At 42.4% G+C, this 24,188-nt stretch overlaps 1 protein-coding gene across 10 annotated transcripts in view; it reads right to left on the minus strand.

Annotated features, from left to right (window-relative positions):
* Window positions 1-24,188, minus strand: part of PTPRT (protein tyrosine phosphatase receptor type T) — a 769,637-nt gene that overhangs the window by 238,394 nt on the left and 507,055 nt on the right. For all 10 annotated transcript variants that reach the window (XM_077335394.1, XM_077335396.1, XM_077335393.1 and 7 more), the window contains exons 8-9: window positions 11,670-11,966; window positions 10,246-10,355 (exon numbers count right to left, since the gene is read on the minus strand). In XM_077335394.1, coding sequence (XP_077191509.1) covers window positions 10,246-10,355; window positions 11,670-11,966 — 407 coding nt within the window. The remainder of the gene's footprint in view (window positions 1-10,245; window positions 10,356-11,669; window positions 11,967-24,188) is intronic.

Raw genomic sequence — 24,188 nt, forward strand, 5'->3', positions numbered from 1 at the left:
TTTTTAGAAAGTGGCAGCCACCATATGGGGCCAGCTTCTGTAAAGTTTTGTCCAGCTTGTGTAAAGACATATATTGTCTTCATTAGACAGGCATCTAACCTGTCAACCAGTTCAATATGTATACTTGTTTGGGATATACGGAAGAAAATATTTGTATACAATATACCAATTAAAAAAGGCATCGTTCTCAACAGGGCTTCGGTCTGAAATGCTGAAGAGTTATTATCAGTCATGCACAACCTCAATCCCTGAATGTTGAAGCTGACTCTGCCTCCCATGGTATGTTGTAGATTTGTCCGCTAATTAATCACACATAACTTGTTTAGGATTTATGACTGCCAGCCTGGGGGGCGTGGAGTAGGGTTCTACTGGATTCAATCTTCATATCACAGAGGTCAGTTGCCGTGCAGGAACTGATGGCTTTAGATCTCCCTGTGGAGCTCCCTTCTTTCCTCAAAGGCTACCCTCTCAGGATCTGCCCCCAAATCTCCATGAGTTTCCCAGATTTGGGAAACCCAAATGCCACAGAGAGTGTCCTCCAAAGCAAGAATTCTGTGAATGAAAGGCTGCCAGGGAAGTAGTCGGAAAAGTGAATCCATAGCATCCATCCTAAAGAGTTTATTATACTTCATTTCCCTAAAGAGGAGAATCAAAGAGCCGCATGAATGGACACTGGAAACCTTTTTGTTTCATTTACATTCTTTGCTTTTCACTAGATGCCTATGAAAAAATATGGCCTTGATGATACAATTGTTTTATGTTTGCAAGCACAATTAATTCAATGCACCAAACAACTGAAAGATTTTTTATGCGAAATTACAAACAGAACAGGAAAAAAACAAAACAAAAAACAGACATCCTCTTTGACTGTTCACTTTTGGAGATGGTTTCAGAATATATATTCAGACATATAAACTGTTAAAATGGGAGCTTTATGCATATCAACAACAACAAAAAATTCATTCAGAGTGCCCCTTGGGAAACTTCTAAAGTCTTACAAATTTATTCTTTTGCAGCATTGAGAGGAAAAGTTATCCATAAAGAAAGAACTGCAAGACATCAAATACACATTCCATCTAGCCTAAAGAACCAATCAGAGCAGGGTGATGGAGATCTTCTCAGACTTGTGTGGATAGTCCCAAAGGGATTCTAGGATCATGCATTTAAATGCAAACTAAAAGGCACCATGGTAGAAACTACTTTTCTCTCAGAGGGAAGCAAAAGGAACCCTTTAAAATAGAACTCACTCTCTCTGCAAATTTTAGGCTTAATCTCCCATTCAACTCGATTTACATAATTACAACTGCACAGGTTGTAAGAACTCAGTAAGGAGGAAAATTAGAAACAAGATTTGGCTCAGATGGATGTCTGATGCTCTGCCCTCCCGCCCAGTAATGTTACTTGATTTAAACAGTAATTGATTATGTAAAAATTATGCTACATATATACATGTAAGTGGGACCGAGAAATCATCATATTCCAACAAGCATAACACACATTAATGCTTGGAAGTAACCCATCAGGAATTCATTTCACATTACATTTATTGGGTCCTGCAGGAATTAAATAAGTGGAATAATTAGCAACTTATTGGGAAATGCAGGCAGCAGATCATTTGCTATCACATACTGCAGGCAATTTAAGCTCAACTTCTTTCAGAATACCAATAGTGGGATCTTCTCCATAAGCCTGGCTGTGTTCATTGCTTTTAGAAGAAGAAGAGTTGGTTCTTATATGTCAGGAGTCTCAAAGCAGCTTACAATTCCCTTCTCTTTCCTCTCTCCACAACAGAGACCATGTGAGGTAGGTGAGGCTGAGAGAGCCCTGATATTACTGCTCGGTCAGAACAGCTTTAGCAGTGCTGTGGCAAGTCCAAGGTCATCCAGCTGGCTGCATGTGGGGGAGCGCAGAATCGAACCTGCCTTGCCAGATTAGACGTCTGTGCTCCAAACCACTATACCAAGCTGGCTCCTAAAGGCCCACATTTTTAGAAGTGATTGACACAGCACTGCTCTGGGTACTAGAGAAATAGGGGCACTCTGTTGATCCAAATGACATGCCTCATAGCACTGTTCACAGAATGCCTCATCTCCAACCTCTCTCTCAAAACTTGCCTAAACATTTTGCATTTTTAGCACAATTAGCCCAATTGCAGGTCTGAGGATTATAAATCTATGGCTCAGATCATAGACTTATAGAGTTTGAAGGAACCTTCTGGGCCTTCTGGTCCAACCTCCTACAGAATTCAGGAAATTAACAATTACCTGCCCACCACAGTGACCCCAATTCCATGCCCAGATGATGCCCCCCCAAATAAAAGAAACAGAATACCTGGCCAGTCTGGTCTGGAGGAAATTTGCCTCCTGACCCCAAAGTGGCAAATGACATTTCCCTGGGCATTCAAGAAACAGCCACAAGAGCCAAGCACCGACACAGTCCCTTCTGCCCACCTACTTACAATCTGCCTAAGTTCACAGAATCAGCATTGCAGTTAGATGGCTGCCTGGAAGCTAGCTGGGTGACCTTCGTCCCCAAATAGACTTATGTGAATGTTATGAGGATAAAATGGGGGAGAAGAGCATGATGCAACTGCTTTGGCATCCCATTGGGAGGAAAAGCAGGATATAAATGAAACAAATAATTAATTAACCCCATATTATTGGGGTTTTATTGTGGGGATTTTACAGTGCTCCCCACCACAGACCAGTTGCTGGGAGTGGCAGGCAGTAAACAAATAAACAAAGGATTGAATAAATAAATTAGGCAATATTAATATTAGAATTGGAAACTCCATTGTTGTATTTAGGATGATGGGTAATTGACGCCTCTACTTTCCTTCCCTGTTTAATTTACTATTGCTTATAAAAGACCTATTACACACTGAGTCAGAAACCCCCTTGTGTTTCTGCCATGATTCTAGCTCTGCTGTGATTTAGTGAGTCCATCTAGCCTGACCTGTATGCCCTGATGTAACTCAGATGCTTTCATTTGACACCCCAAAGCTAATTTCCAGCTATTGCATTTTATGTATATCAACCTCCCCAAACATTCCTCACCTCCTCTCCCTTATTGCCCTCTATTTCCCTCCCTCTTTGGTTCCTTTAGTCTTCATGGCTTCCTGTCCCTTGATGCCTGGACTCTTATCTCTATATCATTACTTCTTTTGAACTGTACCTGATTTGAGTTCCCAGGGGAGGGGGAGCCCCCTCAAGTCCCAAGATCTCCTATCCTATACTTTTTGAGTCAGTTCTGACTAAGCCTTCAATGTAGATGCTTGCATTTCTAATTTTAAAAACCCTTTAATTCAAAGAGTTTGCTTATTTAGAATTTGGTCTCTCACAGTTGTGGTGGGGCAGCATGCTCCGTTGTTTATTGTGTCACCATGGGGGATGTATTTCAGTGGCGCAAGCTGGTGCATCACTTTCTGTGTCCTCGTGAGGAGCACATTTTGGTGACAAACCAGCTCCACTCCAAAATGTGGCCCCCTAGTGATTGCAACTGCAGTAGAAAGGTTCTGCTGAGTAGGGTGGGGGTGGGGGTTAATTTACAGGAAGGTGGGATTGCCTGAGAATGCAAACCTACCTTCCTGCAAAATAGCAAAACAAAACCCCATTCGACCCCATGGCACCGTGAAATGCCACAGAGCCGAGTGGGGCATTTTTGGTCCCCTGTCATCCTAGCACAGGAAGGATCTGGGCCTTCCAGACCTGGCTCTCCCTGTGTGCATCAGCCTGCTTTAGGGCAGCCAATGGCTATCAGAGGCCCTAAGGCAGGCCATCAGAGCCAGTTTGGTGTAGTGGTTAGGTATGCGGACTTCAAACCTGGCAAGCCAAGTTCGATTCTGCACTCTTCCACATGCAGCCAGCTGGGTGACCTTGGGCTCGCCACGGCACTGATAAAGCTGTTCTGACCGAGCAGTAATATCAGGGCTCTCTCAACCTCACCTACCTCAAAGGGTGTCTGTTGTGGGGAGAGGAAAGGGAAGGCGACTGTAAGCCGCTTTGAGCCTCCTTTGGGTAGAGAAAAGCGGCATATAAAGAACCAACTCTTCTACTTCATCTTCTTCTAAACTAGGCCGGGGCTAGGAGGTGTCTGGCCTGGTGGCAACACCAAGCATAAGCATGGGTTAGCCCCACTGCCATGCTGCTGCCAGGCCAGCCTTTCCACCCCATGCATAATTGGCCAGTGTTTTTCTTTTCAACACCTTTGGGAGGGACATCTGCCAGAACAGGCTGGTATATACATAGGTCTAAATCAGGGGTAGTCAAACTGCGGCCCTCCAGATGTCCATGGACTACAATTCCCAGAAGCCCCTGCCAGCATTCGCTGGCAGGGGCTCCTGGGAATTGTAGTCCATGGACATCTGGAGGGCCGCAGTTTGACTACCCCTGGTCTAAATGTTCCCTAGAAGTGTTGGGATGCACACTTGTGGGGATGTCTACATGTGTCAGGCTTTGGGATGACAAGATGACCATGTACCTCTGTGGTGGCAAAACTAAAATGGAGTCTCGTGTTACTTTTTAAAAGCTGTATTTCAGCATAAGCTTCCCTGGTAGAAACTGCTTCATCAGAGGGGAAAACTACAAACAGTAGAACTGAAACAACATAAAATGCAAGATCCATGCCATTTTCATGCCAAACTCCAAAGTTCAAAAAAAAAAAAAAAAAAGCACAATGATCTTTTTCCAATAGATGTAATAGTGTCTGTTTAAGCCTTCGTTAATACAATTAAATCTATTGTTAAATTCTAATTCAGCAAACTATTTGCACAGCATGTATTTATGCTCCAATAAATCTGTTAATCTTGGTGACACAAAGCTTCTTTTGTTTATAAGGAAGGAGGGGAATTGTAATACCTAATAAAATATATTTTGTCATGGAGCAATGATCCCTTGCAATGAATTGATATTATACATTTAATGTGAAAGAAAAAGAAAATTATATCCTAGGAAACTTTTCTATGAATCTATGTTTTGCTATTTAGGAACTAATGGGGAGAATTGCACAATTGAACCTCGCTTTGGGTGACAAAATAATTTGAACTGGTCTTAGTGGAGGCTGCCAGGAACAGGGCAAAATTTTTTCCACAGATTGAAGACAATTTATTATTTTGAATATACTGAACTTCTTTCCTTTAAGCCCATTTTTCTTCCTTGGGGATGCTTTTTTTTTTGTATGGCACCTGGAGTCTGCAAACATTTTAATGTTTATGTTCTCTTTGTAGAAAAGGCTGGAGAAAAGGGAATCAAATGAATTCACCTTGGTTTCTTGAATGGTCAGAAAACTTTGGGTTGATCAAACTGCTAACATGAAGGGCTTCATCAGATGTTGCTTCCACTAAATGCCATAATTTCAAAGATAAAGTTATTATTGTGATGACTTATCACTCTCCAGGCACCATGGTGTTCCACAGCAGCTGTTCGGCCAGAAAGTGATTTCTAGTCCAGTAGTCTGCTCAGTATGTTGTATTTTATTTAGTGTTTAAACAGCAAAGAGTTTCTTTGGACCTTTCTAGGTCCCCCCCCCCCCGTTATTGATTCTCATGTCTACTCATCAGATTCTACAGATTCTTAGGAAATAATTAACTTGCCTCTTGTATGCTTCTCCAGTCCATGTGTGCTGGTGCTATAAACTTAGCACACTCTGTGTAAATGTTCACGTGATGATTTCACCAATTGGTCAGATTCATATGGAACTATGTCTTCTAATAATCTACTAGACCATAACCGGGCTTTAAATTAGTACTACTGAATGATCCCAGAAAAAAAAAAATCTTTGAGCACAGATGAATCCTGGGCTATGTAATTTATGCCCAAACATAATTTTGCAGGATCAGTTTAAATTAATTAAGAGGAAGAGGAAGAAGAAGAAGAAGAAGAAGAGTTGGTTCTTATATACTGCTTTTCTCTACCTGAAGGAGTCTCAAAGCTGCTTGCATTCGCCTTCCCTTTCCTCTCATCCCAACAGACACCCTGTGGGGTGGGTGAGGCTGAGAGAGCCCTGATATTACTGCTCAGTCAGAACAGTTTTTTATCAGGGCTGTGGCAAGCCCAAGGTCACCCCACTGACTGTATGTGGAGGAGGAGTGGGCAATGAAACCTGGCTCACCAGATTAGAACTCCACGTTCCTAACCACTACACTATGCTGGCTTAACTTCTTAACTATCCTGAAAGTAACATGTTAGAGTTCTCTAGAGTGGCTCACTGAACTTAATCTCCTTATGGAATCGCAATAGCTGGGAAACTAAACAAATGTGGTGAAAGGTCCAACATGCCACAGGAGAGACCTGAGATTCTGGTTGTAAATGTAGGACCCTCAAACTACTATAAGGTACATGTCTTCTAAAAACCGGAAGAGTTCAGAGGAACTCAAAAGAAAAAAACAAAACAGACATGTTTTGGATAAACACAGTGACTACAGCCTCTCACTACTAAAAACTTAAGACCTAAGAAAAGCTTTAAAAAAAACCTCTCAAAGCATGTAACAAAGAACTTTAAAATTGTAAAATAACTCATTTGCATTTAAAATTTCCATCTCCTCATTTCAACTACCCTTTTCCTCTTTGTGAAATAAAATATTTTATATGTTGAAGGTTAACAAAGCATCTGTGCCATTCTGACAAACTGAAAGACAGTGGTGGAAGGACCTGCCATGGCAAAGCTTGGGTTTCCACTGCCACCAGCAGGTTGCTGCTACCATGATTATGCATTGGCCCCACCGAGGCCTACAAGGGCAGCAGCAACAGCAAAAGAGGTAGTGAGAGGACCAGCACAGACCTGCTGTTGCAGCAGACAGGCAGCAGACAAGGAGGGAGTAGTGGCTTTTTAATGGTCTGAGAAAATAGTGGCAACAAGGTGGAGTGGCCCTGTCCTCTCCACTTGCTCCTTCATTCCTCTCCTTGGCATGCCATGACTTCCATCATGACTTCCATTGCATTCCCCCCTAGGGCATGATGTTTTCATACCAACAATGCACTGATAATGACAAGACTGAACTGTTGAACTGATAGATCCAAGACAGAAGTTCTGAGGCTATGCATTTTTACATCCTAATTACTTGAGAGCGACAACAGGATATGACTCTTGTCTGCTCACTATACATAGGCTGGTTTGTGGAGCTGGGAAGTGAATTAGGTGAATCATTGTTGCATACTGTAACAATATTCAAAGCGGGGAGGTGAAGTTTACCATCTCCATTTATTTACAAACATTCTCAAACATTTCCTCTCTGTACACATATGCTATGCCTTAGCTGCACTGTACAATACAATTGCCTGAAGAAGTACACTGCACAGAGATTGCTAGTCACAGCAAATTGTGCAAGCCTTTCAGTGACATACACAAACATCCTCCAGAAATGGAGCCAAAACCACTAAAGTCAATTTCTTTCTTTGACCTAAGCCACTTTGGAAAATCATATTTCCAGATGTGAAAAGCTCAGTGCATTAACCTTGGTGCAAACATCCAGCCCTCTGCCATCTGCTTTTACTACAGAGACAACTGCTAGAATTGCTATATTCATAGGACTGGTTGAAATGAGACTCATCAGACAAGATCATCTTCAGTCTAAGCTTTCTTTTTCTCACTGTATCAAGAGAACCTTTTAAAGAAATTACAGGCAGGAAGCAGATGGAATTTTAGTACAATTCACATTTAAGAACTAAGCCATCTTGGTGTAGTGGTTAACAGTGGTGGCTTCTAATCTGGTGAGCCAGGTTTGATTCCATGCTACCCCACATGCAGCAAGCTGGGTGACCTTGGACTTGCCACAATATTGATCAAGTTGCTCTGACCAAGAAGTAATATCAGGGCTCTCTCAGCCTCACCTAGCTCACAGGAAGTCTGTTGTGGGGAGAGGGAACGGAAAGCAACTTTAAACTGCTTTGAGACTCCTTCTGATAGAGAAAAGCAGCCTATAAAAGCAATTATTCTTCTTTTAAAATCTGGCTGTAGAAGTCAAACCTAGGAATCTCTCTCTCTCTCTCTCTCTCTCTCTCTCTCTCTCTCTCTCTCTCTCTCTCTCTCTCTCCCCCCCCCCCCACACACACACACACACACACAAATGATTGTTTGTCTGCCAGCCTCAGATTTGTATGAAGATCCTCCTTGTCACTAGACTGAAACACCCACCAATCTGGTCACTCTGAGAAATGCATAAATGGATTACTCAAAGTCAGAACCTGAATGGGATACCATGTTCCAGCTTGGTGTAGAGTTTAGGAGAGCGGACTCCTATTCTGGTGAACCAATTTTGATTCCCTGCTCCTCCTATAGCCAGCTCAGTGCCCTTGGGCTCACCACAGCACTGATAAAGCTGTTCTGGCCGAGCAGTGATATCAGGGCTCTCTCAGCTTCACCCACCTCACAGGGTGTCTGTTGTGGGGAGAGGAATGGGAAGGCAACTGTAAACCCCTTTGAGCCTCCTTCGGGTAGAGAAGCGGCATATAAGAACCAACACTTCTTTGAATCTTCATTTGGCTACCTCATGAATGTTGCTAATTTTTCACTACAGTATTTTTTGTGCACAAAACTTTATAATTATCTACTATAACCATTTCTCTCTACTGTGGTCTATTATGAGGTACCTATGAGTAGCAAAAAGGAAAGACCTGTGGGATGTTTGTAGAAAAGGAAATATACTGCCTAGCCAAAAGAAACTCATCCTTTGTTGACAATACTTCTCACATGGCAAAGCAAACAAACAAAACACAGCGTATTTGATTGCATAGCAGGGAAGCAAGTAGCAGGACGGCATGAAGACTCAACACACCTCTGGTTTGGCACCTAATGGGCACAGCTTTATTGTTACACAAATCAAGCAAAAGCGCATACAAGGGTTGATCCAGCCATCTTGTGGCCACCAGGCCACTAGGAAACCCCTGCACCAGCAGCCAAACCATCCCAATAATCTCCATGCCATGTATGTGTATGTGGCCACCCAGGAAATGACAAGTGAAATTGAGGTGTATGTAGGCACCTGCCTCTACCATGGCCCCTCCCCATCACCTTAATATGTGAGCCACAAAGCCTTCAAGAGGGAAGGGGCCATGGCTCAGTATCACAGAGCTCCTTTAGGAGGCCCCTTGAACATGGAGGAGGCCTGCATGCAAGCTCATCCTCCCTGCTCCCCCATATGGCTCTACCCCTTGAACAAACAGAAACAAAATAAATACAAAGCCAACATTAAAAGAGCAGAGTAAGAGAGGGCTGGGTGGGCTAGCCACCATGAGGACAGCAAGAAATTGGGCACTGGTGCCGGCCTACTTTTAAAGGGACCATCTGCCCAGCCCCTGCCCCAGTACCAGCGGGAGTGCTCCAATTGCATGGATTGCATCCCACCTACAAGCTGCCCTGACCACATGGAGTCCTCCCTCACCCTGCTGTCTCCGGCTGCTGCAATCTGCAGCCCCTTTAAAATGGCTGCCACATTTATGTGAGCATACATTAAACTGCAGCAATAACACATGACGTTAGCCACCAAAGGTCCTACAAGTGATCAGCGCAAATTTCTCTTTCCAGCTTACTGTGGCTTTACATGTGTACAAAATAAACTATGTGACCAATTATGTCTCCCGCACTGTGTCAGTACTGATGACTGATATTAAAACCGTAAATGGTTAGTATGTCAGCTCCAAAAAGGATAAAATTTACACATTACAGTAAATCACCACTTATTTTTGAATGATTTACATATTAGACTCTTCTTTTAATTATGCTCATTCTGATATTTTCCAATATTTATCTTTCAGGATCCCACTCAACCATTGAGCTATACATTATAGAGAGTTCTATATTTCTATATAGAGTGTATTGTCATAATCTTGACCACTGAGGAAGACCCGGAAGGGTCAAAACGCGTTTGGTCCTTGGCTCTATGTGCTGTTAGTTTTTAAGAAGTTTTTTATTCTGTTTTTAATTGTGCACCATAATAAACAACCAACAAGTTTTACATTATTTTTATTGTTCAGCTCAACCTTTGAGTTCCTACCTAGTATGTCAGCTCACCTGACCATCATCAATCCAGAGACCCTAGGCCACAGCTACCATTTATCAGGCAAAGAAGGATTAGCTCCACCCAATATCAGATTGAGAGCTTTGGACACATTCTCTCACCCTCAACCCACCACCACCACCACCACCACCACTGCCACATCCCAGCCAGAAAAGTCTAAAAAGCACCAACAGGAACATTCTGACCTGTATTCTTGCCAAAAGTAGGGACAATACGTGCTGCTTCACCCTCACCTCGTAGAGTGTAATGATCCCATTGGTCTCATTGGGGGGCTTCCACTGAACATAGATCTTCTCTTCAAAGGGCCCTCCCTGAATAGATTCTAGAGGAACAGATCCAGGAACTAGGAAGGAAATGAGGGGGAAAACAGTTTTAATTATAATGTCTCTTCTCGTAAAATCTCTATGGTACATGAGATAAGAAGCTTTTCACCCATTCTCAGTTTATTCAATAAATGTTTGTGACAGCCAGGCAGGTTCCAAGTTTATGTGCATTCTGTGTGTTTGTGCCATGACTTTGTCTGGGCTACAGGGGTGTGTTTTGCAGTATGCTTCTTGCATGTGTGTTTCAAATTAATTATGCCACAGGGTTAAGGCAGTCAGGATCAAACCCTAAGAATGGTTATTTATATCATTTTAGATCTGTTAGTAAATTCAGGTTAGTTCAGGAGTACTCGGATCACAGAGTTTTACTACCATTATAATGTGAGTCTTCTGGAAGCCGTATAGCAGCAGTTTGATCCTAAAAACCAAATACTGGCATATTGTTGACAGTGGTGCAGCATCCTATGGTCTCATGGGGAAAAAATAAATGGCAAAAGGACTCCACTCCAGGGAATTTGAGCCACAGAAGATGTAGTAGAAGCCTTAGTGGCACAGCTAATACAGAGAAATCACAAAGAACAATGCTGCCAAGTCCCTTGCTTCAGCAATACATGGAAGTAGCCAGTCAATGCATGGCAGTGTCTACTTGCTTTCCTAACATCGGCCCACTCCCATCCATGGCAAGCTAAAGAACATCCCTTTGTAGGAAGGGCCATGGCATACCCAAAAGAATTGCTATAATAACCATATAGTTGGGTATTCTGCAGATGGGGGCTTAATTACCATGGTGCAAACACTTTTGACCAGCAGATACAAAAGGAAGGAAGCCTCACCAGTCCAACAATACCAATCAGATGTTGCTACATCTCATCTCATAGAAGAAACCTCCATAGGAAGCCCAAGCCTATCCCAGTCAAGGGTTTATGTATGGGGGGTGGACAGGAATGTCCCAAGGAACAACATTTTTGTGAGGTAAGGAGAACACAGACATTAAGGGTGCCAGTCAGCTCCCCAATAACTCACCAGGCACAGGCCTTTAGGATACCAAGTAAACTCAAATCCTCCACTGGGATGTTCCCAGTGCTGCCCATTTCTGGCTGTAATGTTATTCCAGTGGTACCAATAACAGATTTATAACAGTGCAAAACCAGGGTGGTATGCTGATGGATTTCTAGACTATGCTATCATAGCCTGCAGTTGCTATCCTGTGCAATATATAGGTTGGCCTTATGATTGTATCCTTACTCTACGAAGTATCTGGGGACTCTGGATATTCATGCTGGTGTTCAAAATATTTGTTTCCAATCCTTTAAGTAATAACCTTCTTTTCTTACCGTCCTCTTCAGTTTGCACCACCAACTCCTCGCTCTCCATCTTGCCCTCTGGATTCGAAAGAGCCAGCTTCAGACGGATGGTCATGAAGGGTCGGAGTCCTCGCAAAGTGTAGTGGGATGATGTCTGAATTAGTTCCTCTGCCTCATATTTCTGCTGATTGAACACATACTGGTAATAGACTGTCAGGTTATAGCTGTGGCAGCGAGTCACCGCATAGCCAAAAGGCTCCCACTGCAACGTGAGCTGGCGAGATCGGATGTCAACAACTTCCACATTCTGGGGGCCATGCACTGGATCTGTGGAGAAAACAGATGACCTTCAGGTAATGAGGCATGTAAGAGTTAATCAATTTATTGATTTACTTAGGGAATTCATATGGCAGCTTTCAAGTTAAAATAAGGCCATTCGTTCATTTAAACAGCAGAAATTATCAAAATAAAACAGGCCAGGAGCATGAAACAACTTATAAGAACTATTGTGTATCTTAAAGAATATCCATAAACCAAACCAGAAGAACATAAGATAAATCTCAGACAAAAGCCTGGGTAAAACAGGTACAAAAAAACTTAATAGCGGGTACCACATGGATCTCAAAATGGAGGGCATCCCAACACTTACAACTGAAAGTGCCTTGGCTGTAGTCACAACCCTTGCTCTGAAGCAGGGATTAGGAGGCCAACCTTAAATGTTGGGATTTACAATATGGGAGGAAAGTATTTTTAGAGGTCATATTCTGAGTACTACTTCTTTAGAACTACTATGAGTTATACAAGAGCCAGCTTGGTGTAAGAGCCAATTTGGTGTACTGGTTTCATCCATCCATCCAACACATTAATATACTGCCCTCCCCTTGTGGCTCAGGCAGTTTACAGAAAACATGGAAAACATAGTACAGATAAAAACATGGCCCAGTAATAACAACAGGATAAAAACAGTAGTAACAGTAAAGTTTGGTGATAATTATTTCTAATTAAGCACCAACAGAAAAATTTATAGTTAACTGGATCCCAGAGGTTGGTCACTCAACTTCAACCAAATGCCTGGAAGAAGAGCTCCCTTTTGTAGGCTCTGCAGAACTGTGGAAGGTCTGATGGGGCGTGGACCTCTTCTGGGAGCTCATTCCACTAGGTGGGGGCCAGGATGGAGAAGGCTCTGGCCCTGGTTGAGGTCAAGCATGCTTCCTTGGGGTCATGGATCACCAGGTGGTGGTGGAAGTGGTGGAGCTCTTTGTGGGGTATATACAGAGAGAGTGGCAGATTCTAATCTGGCAAACTGGGTTTAATTTCCTGCGCTCCCACATGCAGCCAGCTGGGTGACCTTGGGCTTCTCACAGCACTGTTCTGACTGAACAGTAAAATCAGAGCTCTCTCAGCCTCACACACCTCACAGGGTGCCTGTTGTGGGGGAAGGAAAAGGAAGGTGACTGTAAGCAGCTTTGAGCCTCCTTTATGTAGAGAAAAGCGGCATATAAAAACCAACTCTTCTGCATCTTCTTCTTCTGCATTGAAGTTCTAAGTTGGAAGGCAATGAGATAGCTTGGTCCTAAGTTATGAATGATAATAAAATTACTTTATGTCAAATGGGATTGCCAGCCCCAGAGAGTGGGGGGAGGGGATCATGTATGTGTCACAGACCTGGAAGTGAAATCAGCGTATCAAGGCAAAACTTAAGTATCCCACTGAAAGTCTATGGTTTACCAGAGAATTTCAGTGGAATCCTAGCAGATTGGCCTAAGGCAATAACATCACTTCTGGATTTATGCTGGGAGTGATAGTGATTCCCCCACCAGCACCCTATTTAGAGACAGTGGCTTTTGGAGTGGACATATGCTAGAGAGGGACAGATCTAGCGACTCTTAATGTCAAACCAGGATCTGAAGCTGTTTGATTTACCACAGTTAACCTTAACTCTTGTTTCTAATGAAGAATGTGGCCCTTCTTATTAATTTTCTTTTGCAGATTTTTGTGCTGCCCTTCCCCGAGGGCTCAGGGTGACTTACATCATGTTAAACCCATAAAACAAAATTAGAACCTTAACTCTGAAGTCCAATATACATTTAATGGGCAAAAAGCTCTTGCCTTTTCTTCAGTGGGAGGATGGTGAGGAGTAAAGTGCTCAGATGTTATTAACAATGACATGCTGATGTTATTGCCTGTGTAGGGGGGCCAGATTGCCGATGGTATTCTGTAGGCCTCAGCCAGAGGAGTAATGGAGCAACTCTGTCTTACAGGCCCTGCAGAACTGTTTTAGTTCCTGCAGGGCCCTGAGTGCTCCACCTGTCCAGCCCTGACTCTGGTTGAGGCTAATGATCTCGAACAGATTTTATATGCTTGAGTGCTTTCTTTTTCCAAACTACAAGCCAGATCCTAGCCAGGTCTCTGTGTTTGTTTGTGTGTGTGTGTGAAAGTGAAGATCATTAAACTAGTATTTGAGCCAATGTATACAATTCAACCCCTGAACTGGATAGCCCAGTCAAGCCCAATCTCATCAGATAGCATGAAGGTAAGTAGGGTCAGCCTACTTTGGTGGGAGACCACCAAAGAAGTCCAGCATCACAACACTCTCAGTGGATGGCAGACTGAGTTTCTGGCTCCTATTTTTATATGAATTAACAATTCAGGCAAAATGCCCAAAGCCTGGCATTAAGCCATTATCGTACCAACATTATTGTACAACACAAAGATAGACAATCATGGAGTGTCTCTTCTCTTGAAAACCCAACGTGGTCACTATAAATTACTTGTGAATTGATGTCACTTTCTACCATCATGCAACTCAAATCTTGATTTTACAAACTAGCCATACATAAAATGTTCCAGTTTTATGTTTTATTTTAACTGGGCTACAAAAGTCTGTGTGCACGGTATTTCAAATTTCAATGCTATTTCATATATTATTAGCACACAGCATTTTATACACACACATATCTATCTATACACACATTTGTGTAAATACAAAGTTGGAAACATGGTGCATGCACATGCACACATACACAGTCACTGCTGCATCCCTTTCTATATTGTGTGTGGTAAGCCTCCAATATTATATTCATCAACTGCTGATTATGAATGCACATATGGACACGCATAATGTAATAAATAATTATATGTAATTTTCACTCATAATTTTTTTGGTTTCAATGTGCAATTAAAATATATTGCTTGCTAATTTCATCTTTTCTCAGTATGAATTTATAGAAACAATAGTTTTTCAAAACTCACAAATACAAGGAAATCTATAGTCTTTTGTCCTTTAAAAGCTGCACATGGCATGAAGAGGAGAATCTAAAAATTGTCAGAGAATAAAAAGAAATCCATTTGTACTTCTGCTCATGAACAAAGCGTAGATGTGTTGAGCAGCTGGTCTGCTGTTTTGAGCTATCAAATGGATGACCATTTTTTAGAGCCTTAACATACTTATATTTATTTTTGGCCTTGTTTTAACAAATGAAAATTTGGCATGAAATTTCAAACATGCAGGATAAAAGTGTTGCATCTGCTTGGGAAAATGGGTCCAGTGCTTTTATTAAACATATTAAAATATCCTAGAGTACCAATATATATAGCAGTGTGGTAAATAAGGGGAGGCTGAAGCTTTGGAGGAGGGGGTTAACAGGGTCCCTACACTAAGGTTACATGAGCCTCTTGTGGCGCAGAGTGGTAAGGCAGCCGTCTGAAAGCTTTGCCCATGAGGCTGGGAGTTCAATCCCAGCAGCCGGCTCAAGGTTGACTCAGCTTTCCATCCTTCCGAGGTCGGTAAAATGAGTACCCAGCTTGCTGGGGGGTAAACGGTAATGACTGGGGAAGGCACTGGCAAACCACCCCGTATTGAGTCTGCCAAGAAAACGCTAGAGGGCGTCACCCCAAGGGTCAGACATGACTCGGTGCTTGCACAGGGGATACCTTTACCTTTACCTTACACTAAGGTTACCAGACGTCCCTGGTTTCGCAGGACCATTCAGGATTAGTCCCGTGTCCTGGCCGTTTCCCCAAAATCCCGATTTTTGCCGTGGGCGGGGGGGCGAGGCGGAAGTGGCCAGTGGAGGAGGCGGAAGTGGCTGGCCTTGCCCCTGCGGAGGGAGGGGGAAGGGAGGCTGAGTGCCCACCACACACATCAGGAAGGGAGGAGGGGAGTCCGCCCCCCCCGTCAATGGTGTCCCGCTTTACCTTTGTGAAAATCTGGTCACCTTACCCTACACCTATGACGCCAGCCAGCCATTAGTCTGCCTGCATTTTTATACCAGAGAGACAGTCATTGTAGTTTGCTGCCTGAATAATGGTGTGCCAAACCCTGCACTTCCCCAGAGCAGGCCTTGGAGAATCTGTCCCAGCTGCTCTGTGGCTAAGACCATCCCCAAACCAGAACTAGGATGAAATCCCACAACTATGCACATAGACAACAGTCCAGGCCAGAAAGTATTTCTTATGAGCAGACCTACATCCCAATGATTTAGAAAACGGGTACCAGCTGTGAATCAGCCATGACAAAATCTTTTCAGCATGGTCCAGGGAATTAAGGATCTTGTTTTAATTTGCTTGAAATCAGGTTCAATGCTTCTTCAAAGTTCTATTCTGAGTATCTGCCCTAATGTAACTAAACAATATTGAATCCATATGCTTCGGTTAAACTAGTGCAGCTTTCTCATGCAGAGACTGATAGCTTTTCCAACCCCATGATTCTTGTAATACTGTAGGAAGCACAACTGCATAAGCATGTAAAGCAATTAATCAAAGAGAGACTCTTAGCATGAAATTTCTAAGAGAAAAAGAAAAAGACAAGAACAAAGATCAATCTGTTATTTTTCCAAAGTTGACATAATAAATTTTTCCTTACCCCATCCTTTAATTTATTACAGATTCTAAACCAACAGGGGTTTATTGAATGTGAACAATAAATATTTCGACAGCTGACTTAGGGAGGCAATTAAAAACATACTCTTTGCTGTACAGTAGCAACATCTTGTCTTGAAGTACAAATATATCTGCATGGAATGTCAACAAAACTGTCATAGGATGGAAATCTTTATTCTCTGCTTATATTTAGGAGTTCAGAATAGGCACTGAGGCCATCAAAAGATCTGTGACCGCATCCTCCAAAACAGGAACCCTCATTTTAAGATGTGCAACTGTTTCAAGGCTGGCCTGAAATAATCTGTGGCTGGCTACCCCATCAATGGGGCATGATAATCCAAGCATCAATACAAGAAATCCTAAAGGCCATTTCCACTTTCAAATTAAACCACAGTTGTCTCACAAGTTGGTATCATCCCTAGTTCTGAAGCTCCTGGTGCCTACAATCTGTTCAGGCCATAAGGTATTGCACAGGCAAGCAGCAGACCTTTCTCACCTTTCTCCTATGTTCCTTATCCCTTTGCCTATTAGACAGAAAGCCTACAAGCAACCTCTTTCATTTTCTGACTATAAATCACTTTGTTTTGAAAGCTACTATGAAATAATTGCCTCGACCTGGATGGCCTGGCCAGCCTGATCCTGCCATGTCTTGGATGTTAAGTAGGGTCAGCCCTGATTAGTATTTGGACAGGAGACCACCGAGGAAATCCAGAGTTGCTGTACAGAGGCAGGAAACCGGCAACCCACTTATGAATGTTGCCTACCTTAAAAACCCCATGGGGTGGTCATAAATCAGTAACTTGACAGCACTTTCTACCCCCTATGTGAGCCTGATCTTGCCAAAACGGGGAGAGCGGTTTATAAATGCAAAAATGAATGAATGAATATTAGAAGCTAAGCAGGGTCAGTTGTGTTAGTTATGTGGATGGGAGACCAGGAAGTCAAGAGTCACTATGCAGAGGCCTGCAATGGCGAACTAGCTCTGAATGTCATTTGCTTTGAAACCCCTACAGGAAAATTTGGCTGCAATTGTAGTATATGGGACTGTCTCTTTAAGAAACCGCTTTATGTTCTAAATGGAACTCCCTCTCTTCACATGAATGGGTGTGTCATCTGCAATACACTAGTTTGTTTATTTGCATGCCACCCTATACAGAACTGGATTGTTGGTAGTTAGGGCTCCAGCCGTTGTTAAGTTGAAGTTGTTCCTGTCTTATTGCTCTGCACTTTAAAGAATATTTTGAAGATATCCTGCCTGCTGTGTCTTTCTGACCTTAGGGCAGACCATTTACCCACCTCCACAATGAGTGCACTTTACAGGGGAGTCAAAAACAGCATTGACTTGATGGCACTTTTCGCCACTGCCGTGAAAGAATTATTTGCAGTTTTATCTTTAACATTACACTTTTCAGTAAGCAGTCGATCTATGTGTGTGCACATTGACCCTTAAAGAGAGAGCTCTTGCTTCTTAATCCTGAAGGTGGATTAAAACACAAGAGGCTGGTGAAAGTCTCTAATCTCTTGTAAAAAGGTAGGGGAGCTAGTAATCTGTAGAGCTCACCCTATTGCAGGGTTGTGCTCAGTGTGGGGCAACAAGCGTAAAAGATGGATGGTTTGCAGCAGTCTGAAGCTGATTATAAATTATGTGAGATAAAATGTCATTCTCTCCTTCAAAAAAGCAGTCATCTCATGGATGTTGGTATGGGAAACTATTCTTGGAAGGACCAAGACATTGTTTAAAAACCAGGAACTAAAACTAAAGGAACAAAATATGCTTGTTTAGGCTTTGCCATACTCAACATTTAATATAAGAAGGATCACTGGTATTGGCACATTCAGAATTAGCACAATATGCTGCATGGTAACAAGCCACACATCTGTAAATTCCCAACATTGCATGCAACCTCAATTTGGTTTATATTTAACTCCCAGTGTGCATAATCCCATAAGGAAAGTTTCATTTTTCTTCTTGAGCATCACGTTTAAACCAGGCCTTCAATGTGATGCTAAATGCAGAACCAGTACACAAATGGAAGTTGCAAATCTCTCACCCACTTTCCCTGTAGAAGTTAGCCCTGTCCTGTTTTCCTGGCATTCCCCTTCTTGACATGACAAGCTGCCACAGGCACAGGGTAGAAAAATAAGGTTTTAAATGCTGGGACAACAGCAACAGTGAAGGGTTAAAAATCCTCACTAGGAAGACAGAATCAGAACCACAGGCTGCCTTGATATTCTGGCTGTGTGCTAGGGTTCTGAGTCTATTCTGATTCTAACAGAGTCTTAGCTGATCACTTACCTTGATGTGAAACTGTAATAAGAGAACTGAGTTTACTACTGACAGCTAATACACACAATATCTGGACAACTTGGATAGTTATTTGACAATGAGAATTTGGTCAGTAAAGCGAACTCCCAAGATAGGGCAAATTGGAAGGAGAATTCTAAGAAAGATCACTACCTAGTTAGTAAGGTGAAATCAGGTGTGTATTTTCCCTCAGACTCATGTTTGTGATGAAGTGCTTCAGTTACCTCAGTAGGCAGTGGTAAGAAGGGGGAAAGTGGTGGCACAAGCTAACAGTACCCACTTTCTAGTAACCAAGGGAGTTCAGGGGAACTCAAAATAAAATACAAAGAAAAATGTATTTTGAGATAAACACGGTAACAAAACCTCCAAGCTTAAAATAATTCTTAACATCTGAGAGAAAAGCCTATGAACGTCTTAAAAAGCCTGTAACTCAGAACTTTACTAAAACCTGTAAAATAACTGATTTGTATCAAGAACCCTGGTTCCTCATTCCAACTACCCTTTTCCTCTTTGTAAAATAAATTTTTTAATCTGTTTGTAAAAATACCTCAGTGCCCTTCTACCAAAGGATTTTAAAGAAAAAATAGGCTCCACACTTTCCCCCAAAGTTCAAGGGCTGAGTAAAACCCAAAAGATGTAATAGAGTCAGGATGGGGCAGTGAGCTTCATTTTGATAACAAAGAAAACCACAGCAATCACTGAGGGAACAGCAATTGACTTTGTAAGGAAAATTTAACTCAGAGTGGGGAAGTGTGTAGGGGTGACCATCGTAGTTGGCGAGGAAAGCTGTCATGACTTCAGGGCACAGTTCAGTACACTCACCATGAATTCTTCTTTCATCTCTTTCATACATTTGGTTTGGGGAATACAAGATGAAAAACAGTTCTCTTGAAAAGCTGCTCCATATATCTTATGCATTTCTTTTTTTGTTTTGTACGGCACCTTAGTGTTGGGAACGGAATTTAATCAGTGGGCATCTGCACCATTAATAAACCATGCCGAACGGCATCCACAGGGTCATAAATGATGAGCACTGGGGGGCCCAGAGCAATATGGCCATCGCCCACTCAGTGCTGTGTCATTAGTGACAGAACCAATTTTTTGCAATTAGGCTCCTGCAGCAGGTAGTTAACCTGAAGGGCAATGGCTGATTGTCTCCATTTAGCTTTGCTGCTCAGCTGAAGCCTCTCATTCAGAACATACTGTGTCGCGTCAAGCTTTGCCTTCCCTCCCCCCATCCCTTCACTTCCCTAACAGAGGGAGAGAAAGCCAATCACGGTTATTAACAAAGCCAAAAACAACATTCCCAGTCCTCCCACCTGCTATCCCACTGTTATTAACAAAGCCAAAATCAAAATTCCCAATTTCACCACTTGCTGCAAACCAGATAAATACCGAAGGGTAAAGAAAATAACCAGAATCAGTCTAAAAAGAAATAACAAAACATGGGACATCTGCATACCAGTAGTACAGCGATAATGGAACAGCTTTCCTTGAGATAATGTGTTGTACATAACACAATGCAGATGAGGTTCAGAACAAAGTTTTAGCCCAGTGGAATTTTTAAGACCAACAAAGTTTAATTTCTGAAGATGTGTGTATACACATGAAAGCTTATATCCAGAATTAAACTTTGTTGGTCTCAATTCAAGATGCCACTGAACTCAGACTTTGTTCAGTTGCTTTGGAGCAGGCTGTTTATCTCTTCCCAACTCCAGAATTCTATGCAACTTTTAAGTTACTAAAGCAGATATGGCCAGGCCTGACGTGCTATGTAGGCCTCCACTCAGGGTGGGGAATTCCCTACTGCAGTGTGGGAAAATGAAAAGCAATTAAAAACAAACCTCACCAACTGAATGATGACTTCATTTCCAGGGAATATGCACAGACTTTACCATAGAATTTCCAGCAATTCCTAGAGCCCTCGCTAGTTTCCAGGTATTCCTCTGGCAACCAAGCAGAAGATGTGGACAGGAGGGTACTAATGGCAGGCGTAATCTTCATCACCATGCAATAATATCACTTCCAATGCAACCAGTAGCAGACCGGGGGGGGGGGGGACTTATTGTAGAGGAGCAATCATTATCACCATGTCATGACATCACTTCCAGTGAAACTCGGAAGTGCTGGCATCATATCAAGAAAACTCCAGTAATCAGCACAACACTCTATAGAGTTTCTAGGCAAATGCTAGACCAAGGATTTCTAACCAGGGTTCCCTGGGGGCGGCTTTCTCATGTGGTAATCATGCCTGGGAAAGAGAGCAAAGCCTAGCCACCTACTCCTGCCTCAAACCACCTCCTTTCTCTCTTCCCTAGTCCTCCATGGGTGTGGCAGGGAGGCCTGGCCAGATGACTTCCGGCCTGATTCTGGGACTCCTTGAAGCCTTTAAAAGATTTCAGGGGCTCCTCCAGGCTCAAAAGGCTGTACTAGACCATTGCCCCAGTATAATAGCATTTTCAGGTCACGCCAGATATGACAGCATCACATGGTGACAAAGATAGCTGTCTCCCCCCCCCCTTTTGTTAGCCTGCCATTCTGACAATTGCCTGCAGTTTGCTCACCTTTATTGGGTATCCGGTGAGTCTACCTAGGTATTAGCCAGGTGACATAACCCCTTGTACTGTCTTAACTCCCTATTTTGGCATATCATGTCCTGCAGGAGACTGAGATATTGACACTATTCAAACAACAGTAATCATCAGCTGCTATACAAAGCCAGTTTAGAAGGTCAGAGATGGTATAAACACCAGTTCTGCCACTGCTTAAATGTATCTTACCACACCACTAATCTAAAAGCAACACATTCCTGCCCCTGAGAAGAAATTTCAGACACCAAAATTATAAAATGGCAACCAATCCATCCAATAAATAGCCATATCTATCCAATGTATGAAAAGTAAGAATATTGGAACCCAGACTTCAAGTGTTGTTGCCAGCTGAGAGGAGAGTCATTATTTTTCTTTCTCACTCCTCCACCCAGCCTTCCCCTATGCTAACATTTGCTTCCTACCAAAGGTATAAGGATAATTTCTTTGTAGTCTTCACAGGCTGATGGGATCTTATTCACAAGAAAAGAATGATTATACAGACACAAAGGGAAACTGTCTTTGTTTTCAAGATATGTGAAGTGAAAGTACTGTGCAGGCAAAATGACAATGCAATCCTGTTAGTTGGTCTGGCTACCTTGATGAATTCATCTCCTACCTTCTGACTGTTTTTATGGAGGGTATCTCCCTCATATTTCATAGCTCTGTGACTCAGAAGCACCTTTATCTCTGGTTGTTATAAACAACATAAACATAACACATGTTTCCTGCATAGTGCTTGTTTTGCAATTTAGTGTTGAATATATTAACAACAGCCCATTGAACCTTGCCGTAAATCTTGCTTCTTACCCTTACCATGCTGTAACATCACAGTGCAGGTGTGAAGAAATGTCTGCAACAAAGCACCATGTGCGGTACTAATTTGGTGGAACATTCTATAAATCATGTTTGGGGAGAGAAGGCAGGAAAAGACTAAGTGGGAGGAGAGAAGTGCCAGTTTTCAAGCATTAATCAGTCGGATTTTCTCCAACACTGGAAGAGTTACAGGACTAGATGAAGAAAGAAAAAAATGAAATACAGAAAAACTATTTAAACAATTCTATGATAGCATTTGCATTCTATATATCTAAAAATGGAGTGGAAATGACAAGCAAAAATCCCAGAATTAAAAGCATTCAGGAATATTTTGAATTCCAGAAGTCATAATGAGACATGACATTAGCTTGTTATGACAACTGCATGAATACTATTATACCTTAATAACTATGCAAACTTGTGGCATTAATACATCATAGAATACAGCATATTGAGCTGCTATGAGGCACATGACCCATTATGATTATAGGAACCATATCACTCCAGTCCTGTTCCACCTCCACTGACTCTTAAGGAGTGAAGGAGGTGGGAACCCAGGGGGGAGGGAGTGACCATGTCCTAAAATGCCTTTTAACATGGGGGACCAAGGAAGTTCGTAGTCAGATGTGTTTCTTAGACTCCCATAGGATGGACTTTAATAAACTTAGAGACATGATGAGAGTCATCCCATGGACCAGAATGCTAGAAGAGAAAGGAACAAGTGAGGGGTGAACTTTTTAAAGAAGAGTTATTGCATGCTCAAGCCATGAGTATTCCAGCGAGATGGAAACATGGTAAGGGATCCAAGAAGCTGATTTGGATGAACAGAGACGTTCAGGAAGAGCTGAGGAAGAAGGATATATTAAATAAACTAAGGGGATAACAAACTTCTAGATAATATTATCTGCAGGTTACTAGGCCCTGTAGGTCAGCCATCAGAGAGCCCAAACCTGGGAGTGAGCTGAGACTGGCCAGGGCAGTCCACTATAGCAAGTAAAGCTTTTTCAGATATGTGAGGAACAAATGTAAGGCAAAGGAGGCAATAAGCTCGCTGTTGTGTGAAGATGGATAGACTCTGACAAAGGACAGAGAAAAAGCAGAAAGTACCTATTTTGCCTCTGTGTTCCCCTGAAAAATATGTAGTAGGCATGGTATAGTCTAGTAGGCATGGTATAGTCTTTGTGTGGCAAGGTGACATGGACAGAAAAGTTGTTGAGAGGCACCTGACTGCACTGAATGAGTTCATATCCCCTGGGCCAGATGATGTGCATCTGAGAGTGCTCAAAGAACTTTCTGGTGAACCCTTGTTCATCATCTTTAGGACCTCTTGGAGGACTGGAGAGGTACCAGAAGATTGGAACAGAGCAAATGTTATCCCAATCTTCAAAAAACGGAGAAGAGATAACCCAGGAAACTACAGGCCAGTGAGTCTGACCTCAATTGCAGGGAAGATAATGGAGCAAATATTAAAGGGGGTGATCTGCAATCATCTGAAGGATACTTTGTTGATCCAGGAAATTGGATTTGTCTCCAACAGGCCCTGGCAGACCAACCTAGATTCCCTCTTTGACCAAATGATGGGCTGATTAGATCATGAAAAATCAGTTGATGTTGTTTACCTAAATTTCAGAAAGGCTTTTGACAAGGTTCCCCATGATCTTCTGATGGCTAAACTGGAGAACTATAGACTATATTTTTGGATGAGAAGGTGGATAGGGAACTGGAGAGAAAACTATACCCAAAGAGTTATTGTCAATGGCATTTCATCAGATTGGAGGGAGGTGATCAGCAGGGTGCCACAGGGCTTAGTACTGGGTTTAGTACTTTTCAACATTTTTATCTGGACAAGGGGACTCCTCATTAAATTTGTGAAAGACACCAAATTGGGAAGAGTCGCAAACATCCAGAATATAGAGATATTCACTGAGATCTAAACACAATGGAAAAGTGGGCAAACGA

This window comes from Paroedura picta, chromosome 4, assembly GCF_049243985.1.
Source record: "Paroedura picta isolate Pp20150507F chromosome 4, Ppicta_v3.0, whole genome shotgun sequence".
NCBI classification, from domain to species: domain Eukaryota; kingdom Metazoa; phylum Chordata; class Lepidosauria; order Squamata; family Gekkonidae; genus Paroedura; species Paroedura picta.